General features: G+C 48.9%; 1 protein-coding gene and 1 long non-coding RNA gene across 7 annotated transcripts in view; one reads left to right on the forward strand and one right to left on the reverse strand.

The window, feature by feature from the left end:
• Positions 1-401: 401 nt before the first annotated feature.
• The window catches only part of SLC29A1 (solute carrier family 29 member 1 (Augustine blood group)), a 39696-nt gene continuing 16897 nt past the window's right edge, over positions 402-23200 (reverse strand). For 5 of the 6 annotated variants that reach the window (XM_020993889.2, XM_020993891.2, XM_020993888.2 and 2 more), the window contains 10 exons: positions 22111-22250; positions 12197-12331; positions 11958-12055; positions 10402-10480; positions 6840-7016; positions 4163-4248; positions 3729-3837; positions 3146-3231; positions 2338-2540; positions 402-1025 (listed from right to left, as the gene is read on the reverse strand). In XM_020993889.2, coding sequence (XP_020849548.1) covers positions 914-1025; positions 2338-2540; positions 3146-3231; positions 3729-3837; positions 4163-4248; positions 6840-7016; positions 10402-10480; positions 11958-12055; positions 12197-12331; positions 22111-22250 — 1225 coding nt within the window. In that variant the 3' untranslated portion in view covers positions 402-913. The remainder of the gene's footprint in view (positions 1026-2337; positions 2541-3145; positions 3232-3728; positions 3838-4162; positions 4249-6839; positions 7017-10401; positions 10481-11957; positions 12056-12196; positions 12332-22110; positions 22251-23200) is intronic. The other variant, XM_020993892.2, reaches the window with a different exon arrangement.
• On the forward strand, positions 12940-18686 carry LOC144457586 (uncharacterized). Its single transcript, XR_013487014.1, has 2 exons — positions 12940-13510; positions 18642-18686. It is a non-coding gene; the product is annotated as an uncharacterized LOC144457586 (long non-coding RNA).

Raw genomic sequence — 23200 nt, forward strand, 5'->3', positions numbered from 1 at the left:
TTGAACTGGAAGGGTCATCTAGTCCAACCCTGTCATTTAATAGAGGAGAAAACAGACCCATGGAGGGGGAATGGAGGGCCCCAATCATCTAGGCCCTCCAGCTAATTCAGGACTAGTATACAGGTCCCCTAGCTGTAAGTCCTGAGCTAATCTAACACACCACACTGGATTTCCTCCATTCTCTCTTTGGTGCTCCCCTACTGCCCCACTCCTCACATATGTATAAAGGCAAAAAATATGTTTTGTGTAGCTCGGCCCTGTCCCTACCACAATCATCCAGGAACACTCTCTCCTTAGGATATCCACCCCAAGCAACCACAACAGGCCCATTCAGTCCTCTCCCCTTCCACCATCCACCCCTCCCACAGAATGGAGTTGATGAGTAACACTGAGCAAAAAAAAAAAATCCTCAATGATTTATTTGATGCCTTTGAGGGGCACCTGGCTTCTGTCTTGAGTATAAAAAAGGCAATAAATGGCACGTACATGAGACATTACATGGAAAGGCTAGGGACAGGGAAAGTGCTGGGGTTGGATGATGGAAAAACATGGCCAGAAAAAATATGACCTTAAAGCAATGCTTCATCTCATCCACCTGGCCCCCTGACACCAGACATAGACATACAGAGGGATGGACATGGGGATGGACAGACATACACAGAGCTGTGAGGGGGGATAAACACTGTTTTGCCGATAGATGGGTTCCATCAGTCAGTCAATCAAATACTGCAGGAAGCTACTGACCTCTGTGCTGTCCTTTGGGACCCCTTCTCCAGGATGAGAGCTCTAGCTATTTGGCTCCCAGTATCCAAAGAAGGAATTCTGCCCTCCATCCCCAGCACAGGTAGTGAGAAAACAGAGGTCAGAAGTGGATGAGGCAGGGCAGGGAGGGTGGCTGGAAGATTCAAAGTGGTCATACTATAGCCCGTAACAAGAAGGATAATAAGGCACCCAGGGCCAGGCCCAGGGAGAGGAAGAAGGCCATGATTGCACCTGCAGTTTCAGCCTCTGAAGGTTTCACTTTCCTGGGGGAAGACAGGACAAAAGGCAAGGTTACTCCAAGACTCCTGCACCTGGCAATCTCTTCTCCAGACTCAAGACTTCCTCCCCTTCCCCAGAGAAATCCAGTACCCCCTTCCAGACTCCACGACACTCAGTTCCCAAACCCTTGGATACTTCTTTCCATCTACTCTACTCACTCTTTCAAAGATAAGAAGTTCATCAATTTAGAAGTGGAAAGAACCAGTTCCTTTTTCAGAAGAGAGAACCAAGGCCCAGAGAAATAAAAAGTGACTTGACCACTGGTAATAAGTTATCAGGTGAGATTTGAACCCAGATCCTTGGAACTCCAAATCCAGTAATTTTTCCAAAAATGTACACTTCGTGCTTTCCTCCAGATTCAGGATAACTGTGTCCTGGCCCTTTGGCTTGGCTTAGGGCACCTCTCCCATAGCTCTTCTCCCTTCCTTACTCCAGCACACATACCCTCCCCACTTGGTCCCCAACCCAGGGCTTCTTCTCTAACACTCACATAGCCCATTCAGCAAAGCATTCCCACTAGTCCATCCCCAGCATCCTTTAGGGCCTTTGAGCCATCATTCTCTCCTCTCCCCCTCAGGAGGAGGCTCCTCCACCTCCAGCCTTCATTGCTCAGGCCCATGTCCTGAATGGGGCCTATGATACCCCACTCACCTGAAACTGCACCCTGAACATCATCTGTGAAATGTCCTACAGCAAACAAACTACACTTCCCAGAATCCCAAACTGGAAGCTAGCTTACTTCCTGCCTTTAGCAACCAGAGCTGCAGAGGATCTAGGGAAATATATTCTGAGGATGCAGGTTGAATGCAGGATGCTGGGTGGGCAAATCTTTAGGGAAGGGTAGCCAGAAGAGCCATGTAAGAAGGGCAAGGCAGGACAGTGCTGGGCACTCCCCCTGGCTGAGGCTAATGGGTACCCAAATCTCTCTAACTGTTCACCAAATTTCCCAGTCTCAGACTTTGTCTGTCCTTATTTCTTCACACCCTGACCTTGGCTCTAGGTACACTTAATCCTAGAGGGAGGCGGTTGTCTTCCTCCACTGAGACTGAGGTTTTCAGGTGTACCAAAAGGATTAGCTCCACCCCCCCACCCCGTTTCTCTACCCCACCTTCTGACATGCCAAACTCAGAACTCTGAACATGGACATGCTGAGGATGACGACTTATATCAGATTCACTGGTCAAAGGACATACTGAGTCCCTGGGCCATCCTACCTGCTAGCTAAGGGCACTGCCCCAGAAGTCTTGTGCCCAGAACCAGCCCTCCCCCTCTCCTCCCCATGCCCTGCTCACTCACTTGGGGCCAAAGCACATGCAGAGGCTAGCGAGGTAGCCATTGGAGAAGGCAAAGAATATCATGAAGACGATGAACCAGGCATCATGGTGGAAGATCACAGGCAGATTCTTCCTTGGATGAACGTTGCATAGCATCAGCAGCGGCACAAACACAATCCTTGCCACTACCAGGGCAGGAAGCTGCCATTGGCTGTCCTTTTTAGGCTGTGAAGAAAGGGCCCCCCAAAGGTCCTTTGTCTCACTGCCTGCCCCACAAAAAGAGAGTCCTCTCCTAAAAGAGGGTCCCTACACTCACCACTCATTCATTCATTCATTCATTTAACATTTATCAATCACTCAATGAACATTTATTAAACTCCTGGCCTGGAGGCACAAAGATAAATCAGGGATTCTAAACAGCAAGATAAAGCAGAGAAGGATCCCAGATTTGGGGTGCAGCATGTGCGTCAATGTGGTCCCTGGCCCACTAACACCCATAAGCAAGGACAAGTGATCACATGTCTACAGATCTCTCTTCCTCTCTCTCACACACGCGACCACACACACACACACACACACACACACACACACACACAGGAGCACTCTATTCTGGGACATCTCTAAAAGCTTCTAGTCCAGGAAGCTGGACCAGAAACCCCAAACCCTAGATCCACCCACCACACATTCCTGGGTTGGCCAGTTTCAAAGCAGGAGAGGGCAGCTTAGATCCCCTTCCCATAAATAGCTCCATGCTTTATTTACTGTTCCATTGTCAAACAAAGTCCTGTAGGGACTCTTACAACATCCCCACCCCCACAAGCTCTGCTTACCCACATGTAGACAGTAGTGAGGCTCCGGCCAGCCCAGTCAAAGACATTGAAAGTGACGAAGCAGGAGACAGGAATGAAATACTTTTCTGGAAGTGAGGCAGTGAAAAATTCTCAAATTAGGGAAGGTACAGGGTATGAGACCCAAAGTGGGGAGGTGGTGGGCTTAAGAGGCAGGACACAGATTCTAGTCTCAACTCTGATCTCTGTGTGACCTGAAACAAGTCACTGTCCTCTGCTAAGCTCATTGTTTCTCCAACCGTATGATATATCCTGCTTTTTACCTTCAGGGAGCTGATACAAGAACAGAATAAAAAGATGGGAACAGGGAGACAAGGGTTAGGGACACCCTCCTGACCCCCCAAAGTCATTGACCCAATTGACACAAGCAGGTTTCCCAGTCTTCCCTCCACCAACCCAGTTCCCTATCATCTCAAAAGGAAAGGGGTCATAAACTTGGTACTCTAAAGACCTCCAAATCCTTGTGAATGTCTCTTTTTACCTCCCTTATTCTCCAGGCCCCCCCCCTCCCCGCTCCAATTCCACACCCAATCCTTCCCTGCCCACCCTGCCCTCCAGCTCTCACTCCAGTCACTGGTCCCTGCAATGGTGGACTGGACCTCAGCGGTCACAGAAGGGAACACGCCGATGGTGATGGTGAAGACAAAGCAGACAGACAATGCCAGAACCCAGATCTGGGAATTGGAAGAAAAGGGGGTGGTTTCCTCCAGAGCGCACTGGAATAGGTGGGGGGATAGATGTGGGGATGGCAGTTCAGTCTCATTTTTGGATGTGTGTCGGGGAGGGGGGTGGAGTGATGAGGACAGGGGAAGAGCAAAATAAAAATAAAAATCTCTTTTCTCCTGGACCCAGCTACCAATAACACAAAGTCAAAAATGGTGAAAGTCATAGATTGAAGATGGGGGAAGAGAACAGAAAAGGTCAAGGCCAAGGGGGCAATGGGGAAGGGGGAGGACAGGATATGGAAGCAGAAGACCCAGGATTTCTATCCCTATCTACCTGTTTGAGGATAGCAATGATGGAAGGCCTCTCATGTGTGCTGGGCGTTGACATCCCTCCTTCTCCACTCTTGGCAGAGTTCTCTCCTGGGGAGAAGACAAGATAAATACATGAAAAGGTCCTGAATTAGAAGAAAAATAAACTTGTTCTCTTACATAGTATTATATGATCATAGATGTAGAGCTGGAAAGGAATTCTGAGGCCATCTAGTCCAGCCACCTCCCCCCCCCCAAAGCCTCATTTTATAAATGAGGAAACTGAAACCCAGGGACCTTACCCAAGGTAACAGTGTCAGAGCCAGAATTTGAACCCAGATAATCTGACTCCAGGGCAAGTGCTCTTTTCACTGTCTAGCCTCATCTCCTCCCAAGTGGAAGCTATTTCCCAAACCCTACCTCTACTCTGTGCCATCAGCAAGGTCCCAGGTCACTGGGACAGAGTCCCAACGGGGACCCACATGGCAACCACTTCACAGTCCCACTTGACACAATCTCCATGTTCTCTGCTGTTCCCTTTCCACAAAGAACCCTAGAACCTCAGAGCTACTACTCATCACTTGGGTCACTAAAATGGCCTCTTGCCTCTTCTAGGCTCCCTTCTCTAATCTATATTTCACCCTGTCCCTACAAGAGGTATTTCCTTATGGAAATACACTATTTTTCAAGTGTCATATCTCAGAGAGGGAGCTCACTGTCATGAAGAGAAAGCCGGTCCTGGTCAAGATGTCTAGGATCAAGTTCCCCCTATAACACATACCGGCTTTGACTATGGGTTAATTCAGGGGTGAGCAACCTTTGGCCTCGAAGCCACATATGGGCTTCTAGGTCCTTGAGTGTGGCCCTTTGACTGAATCCAAACCTCACAGAACAAATCCTTTTATGAAGGGAATTTATTAATCACTTCCCTCTAGGCCAGTCCTCTAAGACCATACATTGCAGTATAGTTATTGATCTTAATTAATTAGTACAAAGAATTTCCTCAGTAAGGAATTTCCCTATTAAAATGACATGAAATCACAGGCCTAGACCTCCCACCCCTACACCCCCTCTATACAAATGTTTACTATGCTTTACTTCATCACAAACAAAATCATTTCCCTTTTAATAGCCTCTATATTCAGTCTTGAGCTTCCTACTCAACCTCCTTATTTTTCCTCCCATAGGTACCCTCTGTTCTACTCAGAAGTCTCCTCCGTGGCCTACAAACATACTATACTCCTATTCCTATGTGGGAAAGTAGAAAGATAATATGATTTGGAGTCAAAAGACTCCATGGTCTAGTGGATAGAATGCTGGACTTTGAATCCCAAAGACCTGAATTCAAGGCAGCTAGGTAGCACAGTGGATAGAGCACTGGCCCTGGAGTTAGGAAGACCTGTGTTCAAATCTGGCCTCAGATACTTAACACTTACTAGCTGTGTGACCCTGGGCAATTCACTTAACCCCCACTGCCTTGCCAACAACAACAAAAAACCCCCACACACACAAAGGCCTGAGTTCAAATCCCACCTCAGATATGTACTAGCTATAGAACACAGGCAAGTTGTTTAACTTCTCTGGGACTCAGATTCCTCATCTGTAAAAAGAGGTTTCCACTTATCACTTCCTATATCCCTTCAAGCTCTAAGATCTTTGATCCTTTTTATAATTTAACAGTTTGATATAACAATAAAAAGATGTGATATAATAATAAAGGATAACCATAATAATAAATGCTCATAGATTGATAATAATATCCTGGGCACTAAAAGGAACATAATATCCAAATCAAGTCAACAAACATTTATTAAAAGCCTACTATGGCACTATGCTAAGCACTGAGGATATAAAGACACACACACACACACACACACACACACACACACACACACACACAATTCCTGCCCTTGAGGAGCTCCCAATCTAACCGGGGAGTCAACATACAAGCAACGATGTAAAAACAGGCTATAGACAGGATAAACTGGACATAATCACAGAGAAAAGGCACTAAGAGGTGACTAAAAAGGTCTAGGAAAGGCTTCTCTGTTGTAGAAGGTGGGATTTTAGTTGAGACTTGAAGTAGTCAGAAGGCCAAGATGAGGAAGGAGAACCATTCCAGCCTCGAGGCATAGACAATGAACATGTATGGAGTTGGGAAAGGGAGACAGGGATACAAAGAAAGGCCTGCCATTACAGAGTTAGCAATCTAATGCTGGTGATGGTTCCAATCGATTCTGTTCTGGCCAGGCCATTATCTCTAGAGCACTGAATTCAACTCCGGGCACTCGATTTTAAGAAAGAGACAGACAAGCTGGAGTGTATCCAGGAGAGGACGGTTGAGAGGAGAGGAGAACATACTTTATGAGGATCAGTCGATAGCCTGGAGAAGGTAAGACTGAGAGGTGACAGAGGATAGCTATCTCCAAGTATGTAAAGGGCTAGACTTGTTCTGTTTGAACCTGAAGGGCGGGAACTGGGACCAGTGGATGGAAGTCACAGGAAGTCAGTTTTGGATCTGAAGCCAGGAAAAGCTTCCTGACAATCCGAGCTGTTTGAAAATAGACTAGGAGGCTCAAGACGATTGACTGGATGAGGATTTCTTAGGTCACCTAGTGCTCACTTTTCAGATGTGAGTCCTAACTGGGTAAGGTAGGGAGTGGTGTGGAGGGGATTCTTGGACAAGGATGGGTTGGACTAACCGCCAACTGAGGTCCCTCCTAGTTCTTGGGTTCCTTGCTTTTGTGAACTTGGGCAAGTCCCTTCTCCTTTCTGGGCTTCTGTTTCCCCCCAGAAGTAAATCGAAGACAGTAACACTACCCAAGAGGAAGTGTGGCTTAGTGCAGAGGTGTCAAACTTGCAGGACCTCCACAAAATTCCTGAGTGAGCCAGAATCAGATGAAAATGTAATTGATAAATGTTTAACAATATCAATTGAAAAATACAATACAACATAGATAATGTTAATTTGTGGTTTTCTAAGTCAATGATCAGGTTTCTATTTGAGTTGATTCCACTGGCCAGCCTTGAAGTCAAGAAGACCTGGGTTAAAGTCCTACTTACACATGACCCATAATGGCTGTGTGACCCTTGGCAAGTTCCTTTAATCTCTTCGTGCCTCAGGTGAAACATCTCTAAGACAAGAATTTTCAGAGCAAGGATGGATCTGCTTTTGGTAAAGGAAATTCCTCAGCAGAAACACTGTTGCAATCACAGGTCTAGTCCAAAAACAATACTACCTACTTTTCACTGTGGTAGTAAGGAAATCACCCTTCTGACCTCTGAAATGCTACATGAGGGGCCCCATCACGCCAACGGATGCTTCTCTGGCCCCTTGGGCCACCTGCACATCTCCATTTTCACCATCCTCATGGTTCTCATCAAGGGTAGCTTTGGCAAGGTGATGCTGAGAAGACATTAAGTCTCTGATGAGCTGTTTGCCATTAAGATCCTGGAGAAGTATATGATGGTGCAGGCAGTAGACTAAAGAAGAAGCCCATCCAAAAAAAATTAAAAACAAAAAACAAAAAAACCCAAAGAAGCCCATCCTGGCTCTGGGCAGGAGGGCGTTGCAGGTGGGCAGCAGCTACACTCTCTTCCATCTTCTAGGTTACCAACTAGACTTTGTGATAGAGTCCATGATGGGCAGGGACCTCCCATGCCACATTTCAGCAACTGGGCGACTCTGGACCTCATTCACTCCTGCTGAATGTGGATTCAGCAGCTGGACAAGTTTTACAGGGATCTCATGTACCACAGTCAGTAGCTGGGCAGGTCCTATTTGAGGAAACTGCTTCATCTTACCACACAACCAGGGCATCATCTACAGGGACCTGACACTGGATAATGTGATCTTGGACACACCCAGACACATCAAGATCCTGGACTTTTTTTTTTTGGCATGTGCAAGGAAGTCATCTCCCCTGGGACCATGACCTGGATCTTCTGTTGAATCTTGGACTATGTCTCCACTAAGATTATCGCCTACCAGTCCTATGGTAAGTCAGTGAACTTGTGGTCCTTTGGAGTGCTGCCGGAGGAGATGCTGGTGGGATGGCCTCCATTTGGTGGAGAAAAAGAAGAAAAGCTGTTTCAGGCCATCATGATGCAGATCATCACCTACCCAAAGGCACTGTCCCAGGAGGCAAACACTCAGGGAAGTGTGTGGGCTTTGGACCCGATGAGGAGGCTGCCATTCATGTATGTGGCTTCTGTTGGACCTAGAGGCGCTGGAGAGTGCCCCTCCCTTTGAGCCCAGCTGTGTGGCTGCAGTGGTGAGAATTTTGACAACTTCTTCACTTCTTTGGGCCCTAGTGCTGAACCCAGCTGACTGCCAGGTCCTGGCCAACACTGATCAGGTTGATTTCCAGAGCTTCATCTATGTCAATTCCAACTTTGCATATCCAGATACCTGAGTGATCTCCAGTCCTAGGGTTGATGGCAGCCCTATGGCTGTCCTTTGAGCACACCTTGCTGGACCCAGGTCCTTCTGCTGCTTCCCCTAATCCCTCAGAGGGTGGGGCTGGGTGGGGGTGGGGAGCAGTTCTCATATCTTTGTATTCTCTACTGGCACTCTTTCCCTACCTAGGATTTGCATCCTGAATATCCTGCCTCATCCTATTCTACCTCCCTAATTCTAGTTCCCCACCAAAGTTCTAGTATCCCCATCCCACCCCATCCCCATTCTAACTTCCCTCTATTCTTCAACTCTGACCCACCCTCATTGACCCGAGCCTAGAGCCCACCTTCAACCCAAGATCCTGTGGGAGGTGCTCCTGGCCCCAGGGGTAGATGGAGATGACCCACCAACTGGGGCCCAACCTTGCAGATCTACCCAGTCTTTCCTGCTCCCCCTCTGGTGTTATCCACATTCTAGAACTTCCCCTCTCTCCCAACCACAGCTCAACTCCCCACTGCCATGTGTGACTCAAGTCTCAGCTTTCATGAAGCCCTGGATTCACTTCTCTGGGCCCTTAAGGCTTCTCTCATCCTCAGTCCCCACATCTGTCTGCTCATCCCCATTTCTCAGGGCTGGGAAACAAAGTTGGAGTTTGATGCTGAAAAATAAATATACAATGCTACATAAGTGAGAACTATTATTATAATTCCTGCCTCTTCTCATTCAGTTTCTTTAGCTTAGGCCCTCCATCCTTCCTTCCTTCCTCCAACTAAACCCTACCAATCTTTCAAGTCTGACCTATTCCCAGAGGCCTTAGAAGACAATACAACCACAAACATCTCTAACAGATGTTTAGGAGCCCTAACGGCTTCTATTGTTTTTTTAAAGAAGTCCCATCTTACAGAGAGAGCTCTGCTAAGGGAGTGCCAGGGGATGTACAAAGTTTAGACAACACAAGATTCCTGCCCTCATGAAGGTTACAGTACAGCACAGGGATGTGTCATATATGCAAAGCACAACCATACATAGTTTTACATGATGAACTCACACTACAGCGGGCTCATAAAATAAAGTGCTGTGTGAGTTTGGGGGTGAGGGTAGTACTCTGGTCAAAGGAAGACTTTTGGAGGAGAAAGCATTTGAGTTGAACCTTACAAGGTAGGCCCTAGCTCACACAGGTCTCTACTTCTTCTGAAGACTTCTTTGCACAGACAGTCCGAACCCTGCAATTTTCAGCACGTGCTTGTTTTTTCCTAAATTATTTCACATCTATTCAATCTGTGTCCCCAGGTAGGATATAAGTTCTCAAGGGCAGACATCAATCACACCTTATATTTCTCCTCATAGCAGCTAGCCCAGAGGCCATATCTAGAGTCTTTATTTGTTTTTTGTTATTGTTCCTTTGTTTTCAAGATTGGGTCTCCCAATCTTGCCCCAGGCAGTAGATACAGCAGCCACGCACAGGCTTGACCCAATTGCTGTTCTGCTGTTCAAGATGTGGTCCGATTTGCCCCTCCTTGGGCAGCATGATGCAACTCCCCACAACCACACTCAGTATACTCCCTAAGGGCCCACCATATTGGTACAGTACTTATGGCAGACACCAGACTGAGTTTTGCCCTCTACAATCCAGTACTTGAGCTCAACCAATCCCACCAGCCTCAGTCTCCCTGCAGCAGAGAAAACTGCCATTGTGCCACCATGCCCGGTCACATTTTGTATTTCTTCTGAACCACCTGGCCCAGAGGCCACATTTTTTTCTGTATCCTTCACAGCACCTAACACATAAAAGACTTCTCTCTTCCTCCTTTGAGTATGTATTCCCTTGGAGCTGCCTCCCTCCCACTCCTCTGGGGCCCAGGTACCTCTTCGAATCAAATCCATTTTGGTTTCCTGCTCCCCAAAAGCTTCCATCTTTGCTTGCTGGTAATACTGGTAGAATTTCTGGCAGGGAAAAAGAAAGAGAATGGGCACCTCAGACTGTGATTCTTCTCCCCAATTTCTAACTCTTTTTTTTAAAAATTTTTTTAGGCAATTGGGGTTAAATGATTCGCCGAGGGTCATAGAGTTAGTGTCAAGTGTTTGGTCTGAGGCTGGATTTGAACTCAGGTCCTCCTGACTTCAGGGCCAGTGCTTCATCCACTGTGCCACCTAGCTGCCCCACCCAACTTCTAACTCTTCAGTCATCTATCCTTAGGATCACAGATCTAGGACCTTGATCTAACCCAACCCCCTTATTTTATACTTTTAGGGGGAGAAGGGAATAAGACTTTATTTACATGGATAAGCACTGAAAAATAAACAAACATGGCGACTGACCGATATGCCTTCTCTGTCCCTCCCAAAACCTGGAGGAGCTGGGGAGTAGTAGGGAGGGAAGCCTCACCATAAGTATCCCTGAACCCCAGGGGCAGGGGTGGGAGGAGGACAAACATACTGTCCTTTTCTCCAGGTCTCATGGTAGGGAAAGGTCTTTGGGATCATTTGTTTACTGGCCAATTACTTTGTCTTTTTTTTTTGGGGGGGGGCAGGCAATGGGGTTAAGTGACTTGCCCAGGGTCACACAGCTAGTAAGTGTTATGTGACTGAGGCCGAATTTGAATTTAGGTCCTCTTGACTTCAAGGCCAGTGCTCTATCCACTATGCCACCTAGCTGCCCCATTGGCCAATTACTTTGATAGGGAGGACATAGGACAGAGGTGTCAAACGCATGGCCCAAACCAGAAGAAAACATAATTGGAAAATGTTTAACAAAATAAATAAACAACATAAATAACATTAATTTGTGGCTTTCTAAGCCAATAACATACAGCTGGCAGAGATCCTGTCTTTCTATTTAAGTTTGACACCACTGGCTTAGAAGCAGAAGGTGGTGCCTGAAGTACTAAAATGGGAGGATTGTGTGTGTGTGTGTTTTTGGGGAGCGCAGTTCTTGGAAGAAAAACAGAGGGGCCTAGGCAGCGCCAACACCCTCATTTTATAGGCAGCATTGGGTCTGAAGTCAGGAAAAGTTGAGTTTAAGTCCAGCCTCAGATACTTATTGGCTGTGTGACCCTGGGCAAGTCCCTTAACCTCTGTTTGCCTCAGTTTCCTCATCTGTAAAATGGGGATAATAATAACACCTATCTGCCAGGGTTTTTATGAAGATAATATTTGTATATTCATAAAGCACTTTTCAAACCTTAAAACACTATATACAAGTTAGCTATTTATTTTTATTGTTATTATTTTTACCACCACCTCTACTACTACAGATCAGGAAACTGATGCCCAGAGAAAGAAGTCATTTGTTCATGTGGCAGAGCCAGTATTTCAAACCCAGGTGGATAGATTCCAAATCCAGCTCCTTTTCCACTATGTTACACTATGTTTATTGTTCAGGAGCCCCCGCCAGAGGACAGACTTCTTCCCTTTACCTTACCAGACTAGGCAGGACCAAGTAGCATAAGATAGAAATGACAATGACACCACAGGCAGTGATAAAGTATCCAAAAGCACTCTGTTCCAGTTCTGAACCACCTAGGGAGGCAGAGGGAAAGGAAATTACTCACAGAAGTGGTGAGAAAAGTGATTCCTGCAGGACCTCCATCCCTAACCCATCCCCTAGGGCCATTTCCCCTCCCCTCCACCCCTAGGTAGTCATAAGTAGTGTGAACTCACTAGCAATGGCACAGATCATGGCCACAGCAGCAAAGGTTCCGGCCAGGCCCTGGCCGCTCATGATGGGAACTGTGTAGCTGGCAGGCAGGAGGCCAGCTAGGCCAAACAGGCTGCCCTGGAGAATGGCTCCAAATGCTAAGGAGAACACAGGACATGGAATAAGGCAAAGGGATGGAAAGGAGCCAACGGCATGAGATGAGAGGAAGTAAGATTGTAAGCTCCTTGAAAGCACGGACAGCCTTTCTTTTTCTAGCACTTAGCATAGTACCTGACACACAGTGGCTGCTTAAATAAATATTTAATGAATTGAACTGCATAGTAGAGAGGGGACTGAGGGAAAGCAAGTAAGTCCCAGAAGGGTGTTACAAGGGGTAGTGAAGACTGGAGGACAGTGAGAATGCTGCTGGCCACATTCTTTCAAGGAGGAAGGCCAAGGCAAACATGTCTTCTTTTCCTACCAGGCTGCACTCTCATCATGTCTCAGGGTATGTTGCTCTTCCTACTTTGGTCTTTCAACTTCCTTTTAAGTGTAGTCTTCACCTTTAGAAAGTAAGCTCCTTGAGGGCAGACACTGTCTTTTTTTTTTTTTTTGCATGTATTGCATTCCAAGCACTCAGCACTGAAGCCAACACAAAGCAAGCACTTAATAAATGCTTGCTGACTGACTATTTCTCCCGGCCTGGGAGGCTAAGGAGGCCCCAATTCAAAAAATTAGAGAAATGAAGATATAATGTGGGTGAAGGAGGCAGAAATCAGGAGGCAGAAATCATGAGGCAGAAATCATTCCGTGGAGTATGGAAACTACCCGGAGGGCCCAAGGTTTAGGGACAGGTGCAGCCAGGCACAGTAAAAGGTCAGAGCAAGAAAAACAAGGAAGATTTGGAGTGCCAAACAGGATATCTGTGGTCATGCACCTGAGTCCCCACCCCGGACTTATGCAAACAATTCCCAGAAATAGCTGAGCTCATAACAGTTTCTAGGGTGCCCCTCAGCAGTTTCTAGAACCCTCTCGTGACCGGAGTTTTTATTCAAACTAACCAATGATCTTGCTCCTCGCTTCTGTACCCGCGCTTTTTTGCTATAAAATGAGACCAAAGAATCCACCCGGCGCGCCAGTCCCTCTAGGTGACTGAGTCGCCCGAGTACTCGTAAGTTCAATAAACCTCTTGCTATTTGCATCCGGAGTTGTGTTCGCGTTGATCCTGGGAGGGTTTCTCAAGGTCGGTGGACTACCCGAACATTGGGGTCTTTCATTTGGGGGCTCGTCCGGGATCTGAGATTCCCACCCAAGGACCGCCGAACCACCGACGGGAGGTAAGCTGGCCAGCGATCGCTCTATGTTCTCTCTGTGTCTGACTCCGAAAACTCTGACTGTCTATTCGGTGTGCGCGCATTTTTGGTTTCAGTTTATTCCGGGTTAATCGATCTAAGATCGAGGCGTGAGTAGCGGACAGACGTGTTCGGGGGCTCACCGCCCGGCAATCCTGGGAGACGTCCCAGGATCAGGGGAGGACCAGGGACGCCTGGTGGACCCCACGGCAAGGGATAATTCTCTTCTGATCTCACAGTTGCACTGTCTTGAGAGACATACCCTACCTTCTGACTCTTTTTCCTGTCTTTTTAATATACGTCTACGCCGCCATATAATTTTTTTCCTTTTTATTTCAATAATAATCATTATCTGGGTCGTAATTCCACTCTTCGGGACCCCCAGAATGGGACAGGGTGAGTCGACCCCTCTCTCTCTTACACTAGATCACTGGAAAGACGTGAAGACAAGGGCTCACAATCTTTCCGTGGAGATAAGAAAGGGAAAGTGGCAAACCTTCTGTTCCTCCGAGTGGCCCACGTTCGAAGTGGGATGGCCACCGGAGGGGACTTTTAATCCTTCTATTATTTCTGCAGTCAAAAGGATTGTCTTCCAGGAGACTGGAGGACACCCGGACCAGGTTCCCTACATCATAGTTTGGCAGGACCTCTCCAACAGCCCCCCCCCATGGGTGCCACCCTTAGCCAAGATCGCCGTTGCCTCTGGTCAAGATAACGGGCGAAAGTCGGCGGGGGGAGGCCGTCCGCTCCTTCCCGGCTCCCCATCTACCCGGAGACGGACAGCCTGTTCCTCCTCTCAGAACCCCCGCCCTATCCAACGTCCCCTCCACCTCCCCCAGCCCCTCACGCGGCCAGACCAGCGCCAGGCCTAATGGCTGAGGGACTCGGCTCTGAGGGACCGGCCGCTGGAACTAGGAGTCGCCGTCCCCGCAGTCCTACGGGTGACACTGGTCCTGACTCCACTGTGGCCCTGCCCCTCCGGGCCGTGGGACCCCCGGCCGAACCAAACGGCTTAGTCCCCTTGCAATATTGGCCTTTCTCCTCAGCAGATCTCTATAATTGGAAATCTAATCATCCTTCTTTTTCCGAGAATCCTACAGGACTCACGGGACTCCTTGAGTCCCTCATGTTTTCCCACCAGCCTACTTGGGACGATTGCCAGCAGCTCCTGCAAGTCCTCTTTACCACCGAGGAAAGAGAAAGGATTCTTTTGGAGGCTCGCAAGAACGTCCTTGGAGTTAACGGGGCCCCTACACAACTCGAGAACCTCATTAATGAGGCCTTCCCCCTTAATCGACCTCAGTGGGATCACAACACGGCTGAAGGTAGGGAGCGTCTCCTGGTCTACCGCCGGACTCTAGTGGCGGGTCTCAAAGGGGCAGCAAGGCGCCCCACCAATTTGGCCAAGGTAAGAGAAGTCTTGCAGGGACCAACAGAACCCCCGTCCGTTTTTCTAGAACGTCTAATGGAGGCTTATAGGAGATATACCCCATTTGATCCCTCTTCTGAGGGACAAAAGGCGGCGGTGGCCATGTCCTTTATCGGACAGTCTGCCCCGGATATTAAAAAGAAATTACAAAGACTGGAAGGACTCCAGGACCATTCCTTGCAGGATCTCATAAAGGAGGCAGAGAAGGTATATCATAAGAGAGAGACAGAGGAAGAAAAGCAAGAAAGAGAGAAAAAGGAGACAGAGGAAAGAGAGAGACGGCGTGACAGGCGCCAGGAGAAAAACTTGACCAAAATCTTGGCCGCGGTAGTAAGTGAGAAAGGGTCCAGAGGGAGACAGGCAGGGAATCTGAGCAACAGGGCAATGAGGGCACCTAGGGAAGGAAGACCGCCTCTGGACAAAGATCAGTGCGCATACTGTAAAGAAAGGGGCCATTGGGCAAGGGAGTGCCCCCGGAAGAAGAACGCCAGGGAAACCAATGTCCTGACCCTGGGTGACTAGGGGAGTCGGGGTTCGGACCCCCTCCCCGAGCCCAGGGTAACGTTAACTGTGGAGGGGATCCCCACTGAGTTTTTGGTTGATACCGGGGCCGAACATTCAGTATTGACCAAGCCTATGGGAAAGATGGGACCCAAACGGACAGTCGTGGCTGGGGCGACGGGCAGCAAAGTTTACCCTTGGACCACCAAGAGACTTTTGAAAATTGGACAAAAGCAAGTGACCCACTCATTCTTGGTCATACCCGAATGCCCTGCTCCCCTGTTAGGCAGGGACCTCCTCACCAAGCTAAAAGCTCAAATCCAGTTTTCCACAGAGGGCCCACAGGTAACATGGGAAGACCGCCCCGCCATGTGTTTAGTCCTGAACTTGGAGGAGGAATACCGATTACACGAAAAGCCGGTCCCTCCTTCTATCGACCCGTCATGGCTCCAACTCTTTCCCATGGTTTGGGCCGAGAAGGCAGGTATGGGACTGGCCAATCAAGTCCCACCAGTGGTAGTGGAACTGAAGTCAGATGCCTCACCAGTGGCTGTTCGACAGTACCCAATGAGCAAGGAAGCCCGGGAGGGTATCAGGCCCCACATCCAAAGATTCTTGGATTTGGGGATTCTGGTACCTTGCCAGTCGCCCTGGAACACCCCTTTGTTACCTGTAAAAAAACCTGGAACCAATGACTATCGGCCAGTCCAAGATTTGAGGGAGGTCAACAAAAGAGTACAGGACATTCATCCCACAGTCCCGAACCCCTATAACCTACTCAGTTCCCTCCCGCCCAGCCACACCTGGTATTCAGTTTTAGACCTCAAAGATGCTTTCTTTTGCCTCAAGCTACACCCCAACAGCCAGCCATTGTTCGCGTTTGAATGGAGAGATCCAGAAAAAGGCAATACTGGCCAGCTAACCTGGACTCGGCTACCGCAAGGATTCAAGAACTCTCCCACCCTCTTCGATGAGGCCCTCCACCGGGATCTGGCATCCTTCAGGGCTCTCAACCCCCAGGTAGTGATGCTCCAATATGTTGATGACCTCCTGGTAGCGGCCCCAACGTACCGAGACTGCAAAGAAGGGACACGAAGGCTCTTACAGGAACTAAGTAAGTTGGGATACCGAGTGTCGGCCAAAAAGGCCCAGCTTTGCCGGGAGGAAGTTACGTATCTCGGGTATTTGCTAAAAGGGGGGAAGAGATGGCTGACCCCAGCCCGAAAGGCCACTGTAATGAAGATCCCCACCCCTACAACCCCCAGACAAGTCCGTGAGTTTTTGGGCACTGCTGGATTCTGTAGGCTCTGGATCCCTGGTTTCGCTTCCCTGGCTGCACCCCTGTACCCCCTGACGAGAGAAAAGGTTCCCTTTACCTGGACTGAGGCCCACCAGGAAGCCTTTGGCCGTATAAAAGAGGCCCTGCTATCGGCCCCCGCCCTGGCCCTTCCGGACCTCACCAAGCCATTTGCTCTGTACGTGGATGAAAAAGAGGGTGTTGCCCGGGGGGTGCTTACTCAAACCCTAGGACCATGGCGACGCCCGGTAGCTTACCTGTCAAAAAAATTAGATCCGGTGGCCAGTGGGTGGCCAACTTGCCTAAAAGCAATTGCGGCCGTAGCACTCCTTCTCAAGGACGCTGATAAGTTAACCCTAGGACAGAACGTGTTGGTGATTGCACCTCACAACCTGGAAAGTATTGTGAGACAGCCCCCCGACCGATGGATGACAAATGCCAGGATGACCCATTACCAAAGTCTGCTGCTGAATGAGAGGGTGTCTTTTGCGCCCCCGGCCATTCTGAATCCTGCCACCCTGCTCCCCGTAGAGTCAGACGACACCCCAATACACATATGCTCAGAAATCCTTGCCGAGGAGACAGGAACCCGACCTGATCTGAGAGATCAGCCGTTGCCCGGGGTACCCGCTTGGTATACGGATGGCAGCAGTTTCATCATGGATGGCAGGCGACAAGCAGGTGCTGCCATTGTGGACAACAAGCGGACGGTGTGGGCGAGCAACCTGCCAGAGGGAACGTCAGCTCAGAAGGCCGAACTAATCGCCTTGACACAAGCATTACGCTTGGCCGAAGGAAAAAGCATCAACATCTACACGGACAGCAGGTACGCTTTTGCCACCGCTCATGTTCACGGGGCTATATACAAACAAAGAGGACTGCTCACTTCCGCTGGAAAAGACATCAAGAACAAAGAGGAGATTTTGGCCCTGCTAGAGGCCATCCATCTCCCTAAGCGAGTCGCTATCATCCATTGCCCCGGCCACCAAAGAGGGACTGACCCTGTGGCTACCGGAAACCGAAAGGCCGATGAGGCCGCGAAACAAGCTGCCCAGTCAACCAGAATACTGACGGAGACCACGAAAAATCAAGAACACTTCGAGCCTACACGGGGGAAGATCAAGCCGAGAGAGCTCACCCCTGACCAGGGAAGGGAATTCATTCAACGGCTGCATCAGCTCACGCACTTAGGGCCAGACAAGCTTCTCCAGCTTGTAGGTCGCACCAGTTTTCACATCCCGAATCTCCAGTCTGTAGTGCGTGAAATCACCAGCAAGTGTCAGGTTTGTGCTGTAACTAACGCAGTCACCACCTACCGAGAGTCTGGAAGGAGGCAAAGGGGAGATCGACCCGGCGTGTATTGGGAAGTAGACTTCACAGAGGTTAAGCCTGGCCGGTATGGTAATAGATATTTGCTAGTGTTTATCGATACATTTTCTGGGTGGGTAGAAGCTTTCCCTACAAAAACAGAGACAGCCCTGACCGTCTGCAAGAAGATACTTGAGGAAATCCTACCTCGTTTCGGGATCCCTAAGGTACTCGGGTCCGACAATGGCCCTGCCTTCGTTGCTCAGGTAAGCCAGGGGTTGGCCACTCAACTGGGGATTAATTGGAAATTACATTGTGCATATAGACCCCAGAGCTCAGGTCAGGTAGAAAGGATGAATAGGACAATTAAAGAGACCTTGACAAAATTGGCCTTAGAGACCGGTGGAAAAGACTGGGTGACCCTCCTCCCTTTGGCGCTACTTAGGGCCCGGAATACCCCTGGCCAGTTTGGCCTGACTCCTTATGAGATTCTTCATGGGGGGCCGCCCCCTGTACTTGCGTCTGGGGAAGTCGTGGGTTCTAATGGTGATTTTTTTCCCGTTCTATTTACCCACTTGAAGGCTTTAGAGGTTGTGAGGACTCAGATCTGGGACCAGATAAAAGAAGCCTACAGGCCTGGTACTGTGGCCATTCCCCACCCGTTCCAGGTCGGTGACCGAGTGCTGGTTAGACGTCATCGGTCCGGCAGCCTTGAGCCTCGGCGGAAAAGCCCATACCTGGTACTACTGACCACCCGACTGGGTCCATGCTTCTCATCTCAAACCCGCGCCACCTGGGGCACCCGATGAGTCCTGGGAACTGGAAAAGACTGATCATCCTCTTAAGTTGCGTGTTCGGCGGCGCCGAAATGAATCAACAGCATAACAACCCTCACCAACCCATGACTCTCACCTGGCAGGTACTGTCCCAGACGGGAAGTGTCGTTTGGGAAAAGAAAGCAGTCGAGCCACCCTGGACGTGGTGGCCCTCTCTTGAGCCTGATGTGTGCGCGCTGGTAGCCGGTCTCGAGTCCTGGGACATCCCGGAACTCACTGCATCGGCCTCTCAACAGGCCAGGCCCCCTGATTCAAACTATGAACATGCTTATAATCAGATCACTTGGGGAACCCTGGGATGTAGCTATCCCCGGGCCAGAACAAGAATTGCTAGGTCCCAGTTCTACGTGTGCCCCCGGGATGGCCGTTCCCTGTCCGAGGCCCGGAGGTGCGGAGGACTTGAATCTTTGTACTGTAAAGAGTGGGGTTGTGAGACCGCGGGAACCGCCTACTGGCAACCCCGGTCCTCGTGGGACCTTATAACTGTAGGCCAGGGTCACCCTACAGGGACATGCGAGCGCACCGGTTGGTGCAACCCACTCAAGATAGAGTTCACCGAGCCTGGCAAACGGTTCCGAAACTGGCTACAGGGGCGAACCTGGGGTCTAAGGTTCTATGTGACTGGACACCCAGGCGTGCAGTTGACCATACGACTAGTGATCACAAGTCCCCCACCGGTAGTAGTGGGCCCCGATCCTGTCCTCGCAGAACAAGGACCTCCCAGAAAAATTCCCTTCCTCCCCAGAGTGCCGGTTCCTACCCTATCACCCCCAGCGTCCCCTATCCCCACGGTACAGGCTAGCCCCCCGGCCCCTAGTACTCCATCTCCCACCACGGGCGACCGGCTCTTTGGCCTCGTACAAGGGGCCTTTCTGGCCTTGAATGCCACCAACCCGGAGGCCACGGAGTCTTGCTGGCTCTGTCTAGCCCTCGGCCCTCCTTATTACGAAGGAATCGCAACTCCAGGGCAAGTCACTTATGCCTCCACAGATTCCCAATGTCGCTGGGGAGGAAAAGGGAAGCTCACCCTCACTGAAGTCTCTGGACTCGGGTTATGTATAGGGAAAGTACCTCCTACTCACCAACATCTCTGCAACCTGACTATACCCTTAAACGCCTCACATACTCACAAGTACCTCCTCCCCTCCAACCACAGCTGGTGGGCTTGTAATTCTGGCCTCACCCCCTGCCTCTCTACATCAGTCTTCAACCAGTCTAACGATTTCTGTATCCAGATCCAGCTTGTCCCTCGCATCTACTATCACCCAGACGGTACCTTGCTACAGGCCTATGAGTCCCCCCACCCTAGAAACAAGAGAGAGCCTGTCTCACTCACCCTGGCTGTCCTTCTCGGATTAGGGGTCGCAGCAGGTATAGGTACCGGCTCGACCGCCCTAATAAAAGGGCCCATAGACCTCCAACAAGGTTTGACTAGCCTCCAGATTGCCATGGATACAGACCTTAGGGCCCTTCAAGACTCCATAAGTAAACTAGAGGATTCCTTAACCTCCCTGTCTGAAGTAGTGCTCCAGAATAGGAGAGGCCTTGATCTGCTATTTTTGAAGGAAGGGGGCCTTTGTGCAGCCCTAAAAGAGGAATGCTGTTTCTATGTTGACCACTCAGGCGCGGTGCGAGACTCCATGAGGAGACTCAAGGAAAGGTTAGATAAGAGGCAGTTAGAGCACCAAAAGAATTTAAGTTGGTACGAGGGATGGTTCAACCGTTCCCCCTGGCTTACTACTTTACTGTCTGCCCTTGCTGGTCCCCTGCTACTCCTCCTTCTGTTACTCACCCTCGGGCCTTGTGTCATCAATAAGTTAGTGCAATTCATCAATGATAGGGTTAGTGCAGTAAGGATTCTGGTTCTCAGGCACAAGTACCAGACCCTAGACAACGAGGATAACCTTTAATTCTGCTCTATGATTAGAGCTACCCTCAAAGAAAATGGGGGAATGAAGGAGGCAGAAATCAATGAGGCAGAAATCATTCCGTGGAGTATGGAAACTACCCGGAGGGCCCAAGGTTTAGGGACAGGTGCAGCCAGGCACAGTAAAAGGTCAGAGCAAGAAAAACAAGGAAGATTTGGAGTGCCAAACAGGATATCTGTGGTCATGCACCTGAGTCCCCACCCCGGACTTATGCAAACAATTCCCAGAAATAGCTGAGCTCATAACAGTTTCTAGGGTGCCCCTCAGCAGTTTCTAGAACCCTCTCGTGACCGGAGTTTTTATTCAAACTAACCAATGATCTTGCTCCTCGCTTCTGTACCCGCGCTTTTTTGCTATAAAATGAGACCAAAGAATCCACCCGGCGCGCCAGTCCCTCTAGGTGACTGAGTCGCCCGAGTACTCGTAAGTTCAATAAACCTCTTGCTATTTGCATCCGGAGTTGTGTTCGCGTTGATCCTGGGAGGGTTTCTCAAGGTCGGTGGACTACCCGAACATTGGGGTCTTTCAGTGGGGAGGGCAGGTAGGTGGGGGAATGGATAGAGTGCCAGCCCTGGAGTCAGGAGGATGACCTGAGTCCGAATCGGCCCTCAGATGCTTACTAGTTGTGTGACCCCGGGCAAGTCACTTAAACCCTGTTTGCCTCAGTTTCCTCGTCTGTAAAATGAGCTGGAGAAGGAAATGGCAAACCACTCCAGTAACTTTGCCAAGAAAACCCCAAATAGGGTCATGGAGAGTCAGACATGACGGAAATGATTCAACAACAATAAACTATAGGGAGTAAGCAAAAATGGCTGGTCAAAGATACTCCTTTCCCCAGAGTCCACTCTGCAAAGAGAAATGGGTGCTGTGGGATTCAGCCCTTGGGATTCCAGCGAACTTTAGCTTCCTCTTGGCTAGAACTAAGTTTCCATACTACCTCTCACCCAACTCTATACTACGTCCTCTCCACCCAACCCTTTCCAGCTCCCCTTTTGTGTATCTTCTTCTCCCCTTAGAATGTAAGTTTCTTGAGGGCAGAATTGTTTTGCTTGATAATATCTGTATTCCCAGGGTTTAGCACATCCTAGTAGGCCCTTCATAAATATTCTACCTATGTATCTATTCATTCACCTATCTATCTCTATATGGACCAGGAAATGAAGAGATGGGGAAGAGATATTAACCAATGAGGGAGGGAGGGAGGACAGTCCCCACTGGCTCTCTGTCAACCCCTCAGATTCCCTCATCAACTCTCTTCTTCCCTGAAAACTCCCCAGAGAACTCACAATTGATAATAACAATCTTGACCATGGTGATCGTGAAGAAAGGCACAGGATCAAGGCTCACTTTCACCAGGATAGCTGTCATGGCAAACATCAGCAAGATGGCCACCAGACTGCCCAAGATCCTCAGGGCTTGAGGGATCCTGCAGAAAGAAGAAAAGGAAGGAACGTGGGTCAAATCCATACTCCCTCTCCCCAAAGCTGAGACAGGGGAATCCCAGGTTCACAGGCTCACATAGGGGAGGGGAGGGCAGGGCATGGAGCAGAGAGGAGGGGGATACAAAGGATTTAGGACAAGCTAAGAAGGAAAGAAAGGGGTGTGGCAGAGAATGGGCAAAGAATAAGCTCAGAGGATTTCAAGCTGGAAGGACCCCTTGGAGATCACTAAGCAGGTCAAAAATACTTGTATTCAGATCTGGCCTCAGATACACACAGTGTCACTTAAATTCTTTGATCCTCAATTTTCCCCATACTGAAAACAGAGATAAAATAACTCCTAAATCATAGGGTTCTTGTAAGGATTAAATGAAATCATAAGGCGCTTGTGAATCTTAAACCATCATATAAATGGGAATGATTACTATTGAGTCCAATCTCCTCATTTTGCTAAAAAGAAAAATCTTATTGATATACAGTTATCCCTTTCACATCGAGGGGGTTAGGGAAATGGTGGAAAATCTGTGTAAAATTTTTTGGCCCTCCCTTTGTACCAGAGAAGAAGCCTGAATTATTATGGTATTAGAAGATAAACTACATTGATATTATCCCATACTATACAATAAATGTATTTTATGCACTTCTGAGTTTCCAAATCTTTTCTGTGTTGTCTGCTGGCCTTTGCGTGTCCTCTGTGGCTCCTGCAAAACTCCCCCAAAATTCCCATTTAATTTTTTATGTCAGCTCATGATACATTGAAACCACAATGGGGAAAAGTTGTGATGTAGAAGGGATAACTGTAATTTGTTATTATCATAAGCATTTCTGGGGAAAAGAAAAACTCTCTAATGCTCTTCTAAGATGGAACCTTCTCTTGCTACAAAATAAAACAACTGAGCAAAAATATCCAGGGTAGCAGCAGCAACATTGGATAAAG

This window comes from Phascolarctos cinereus, unplaced genomic scaffold, assembly GCF_003287225.1.
Source record: "Phascolarctos cinereus isolate Bilbo 61053 unplaced genomic scaffold, phaCin_HiC Scaffold_5;HRSCAF=322, whole genome shotgun sequence".
In the NCBI taxonomy this organism is placed as follows: Eukaryota; Metazoa; Chordata; class Mammalia; order Diprotodontia; family Phascolarctidae; genus Phascolarctos; species Phascolarctos cinereus.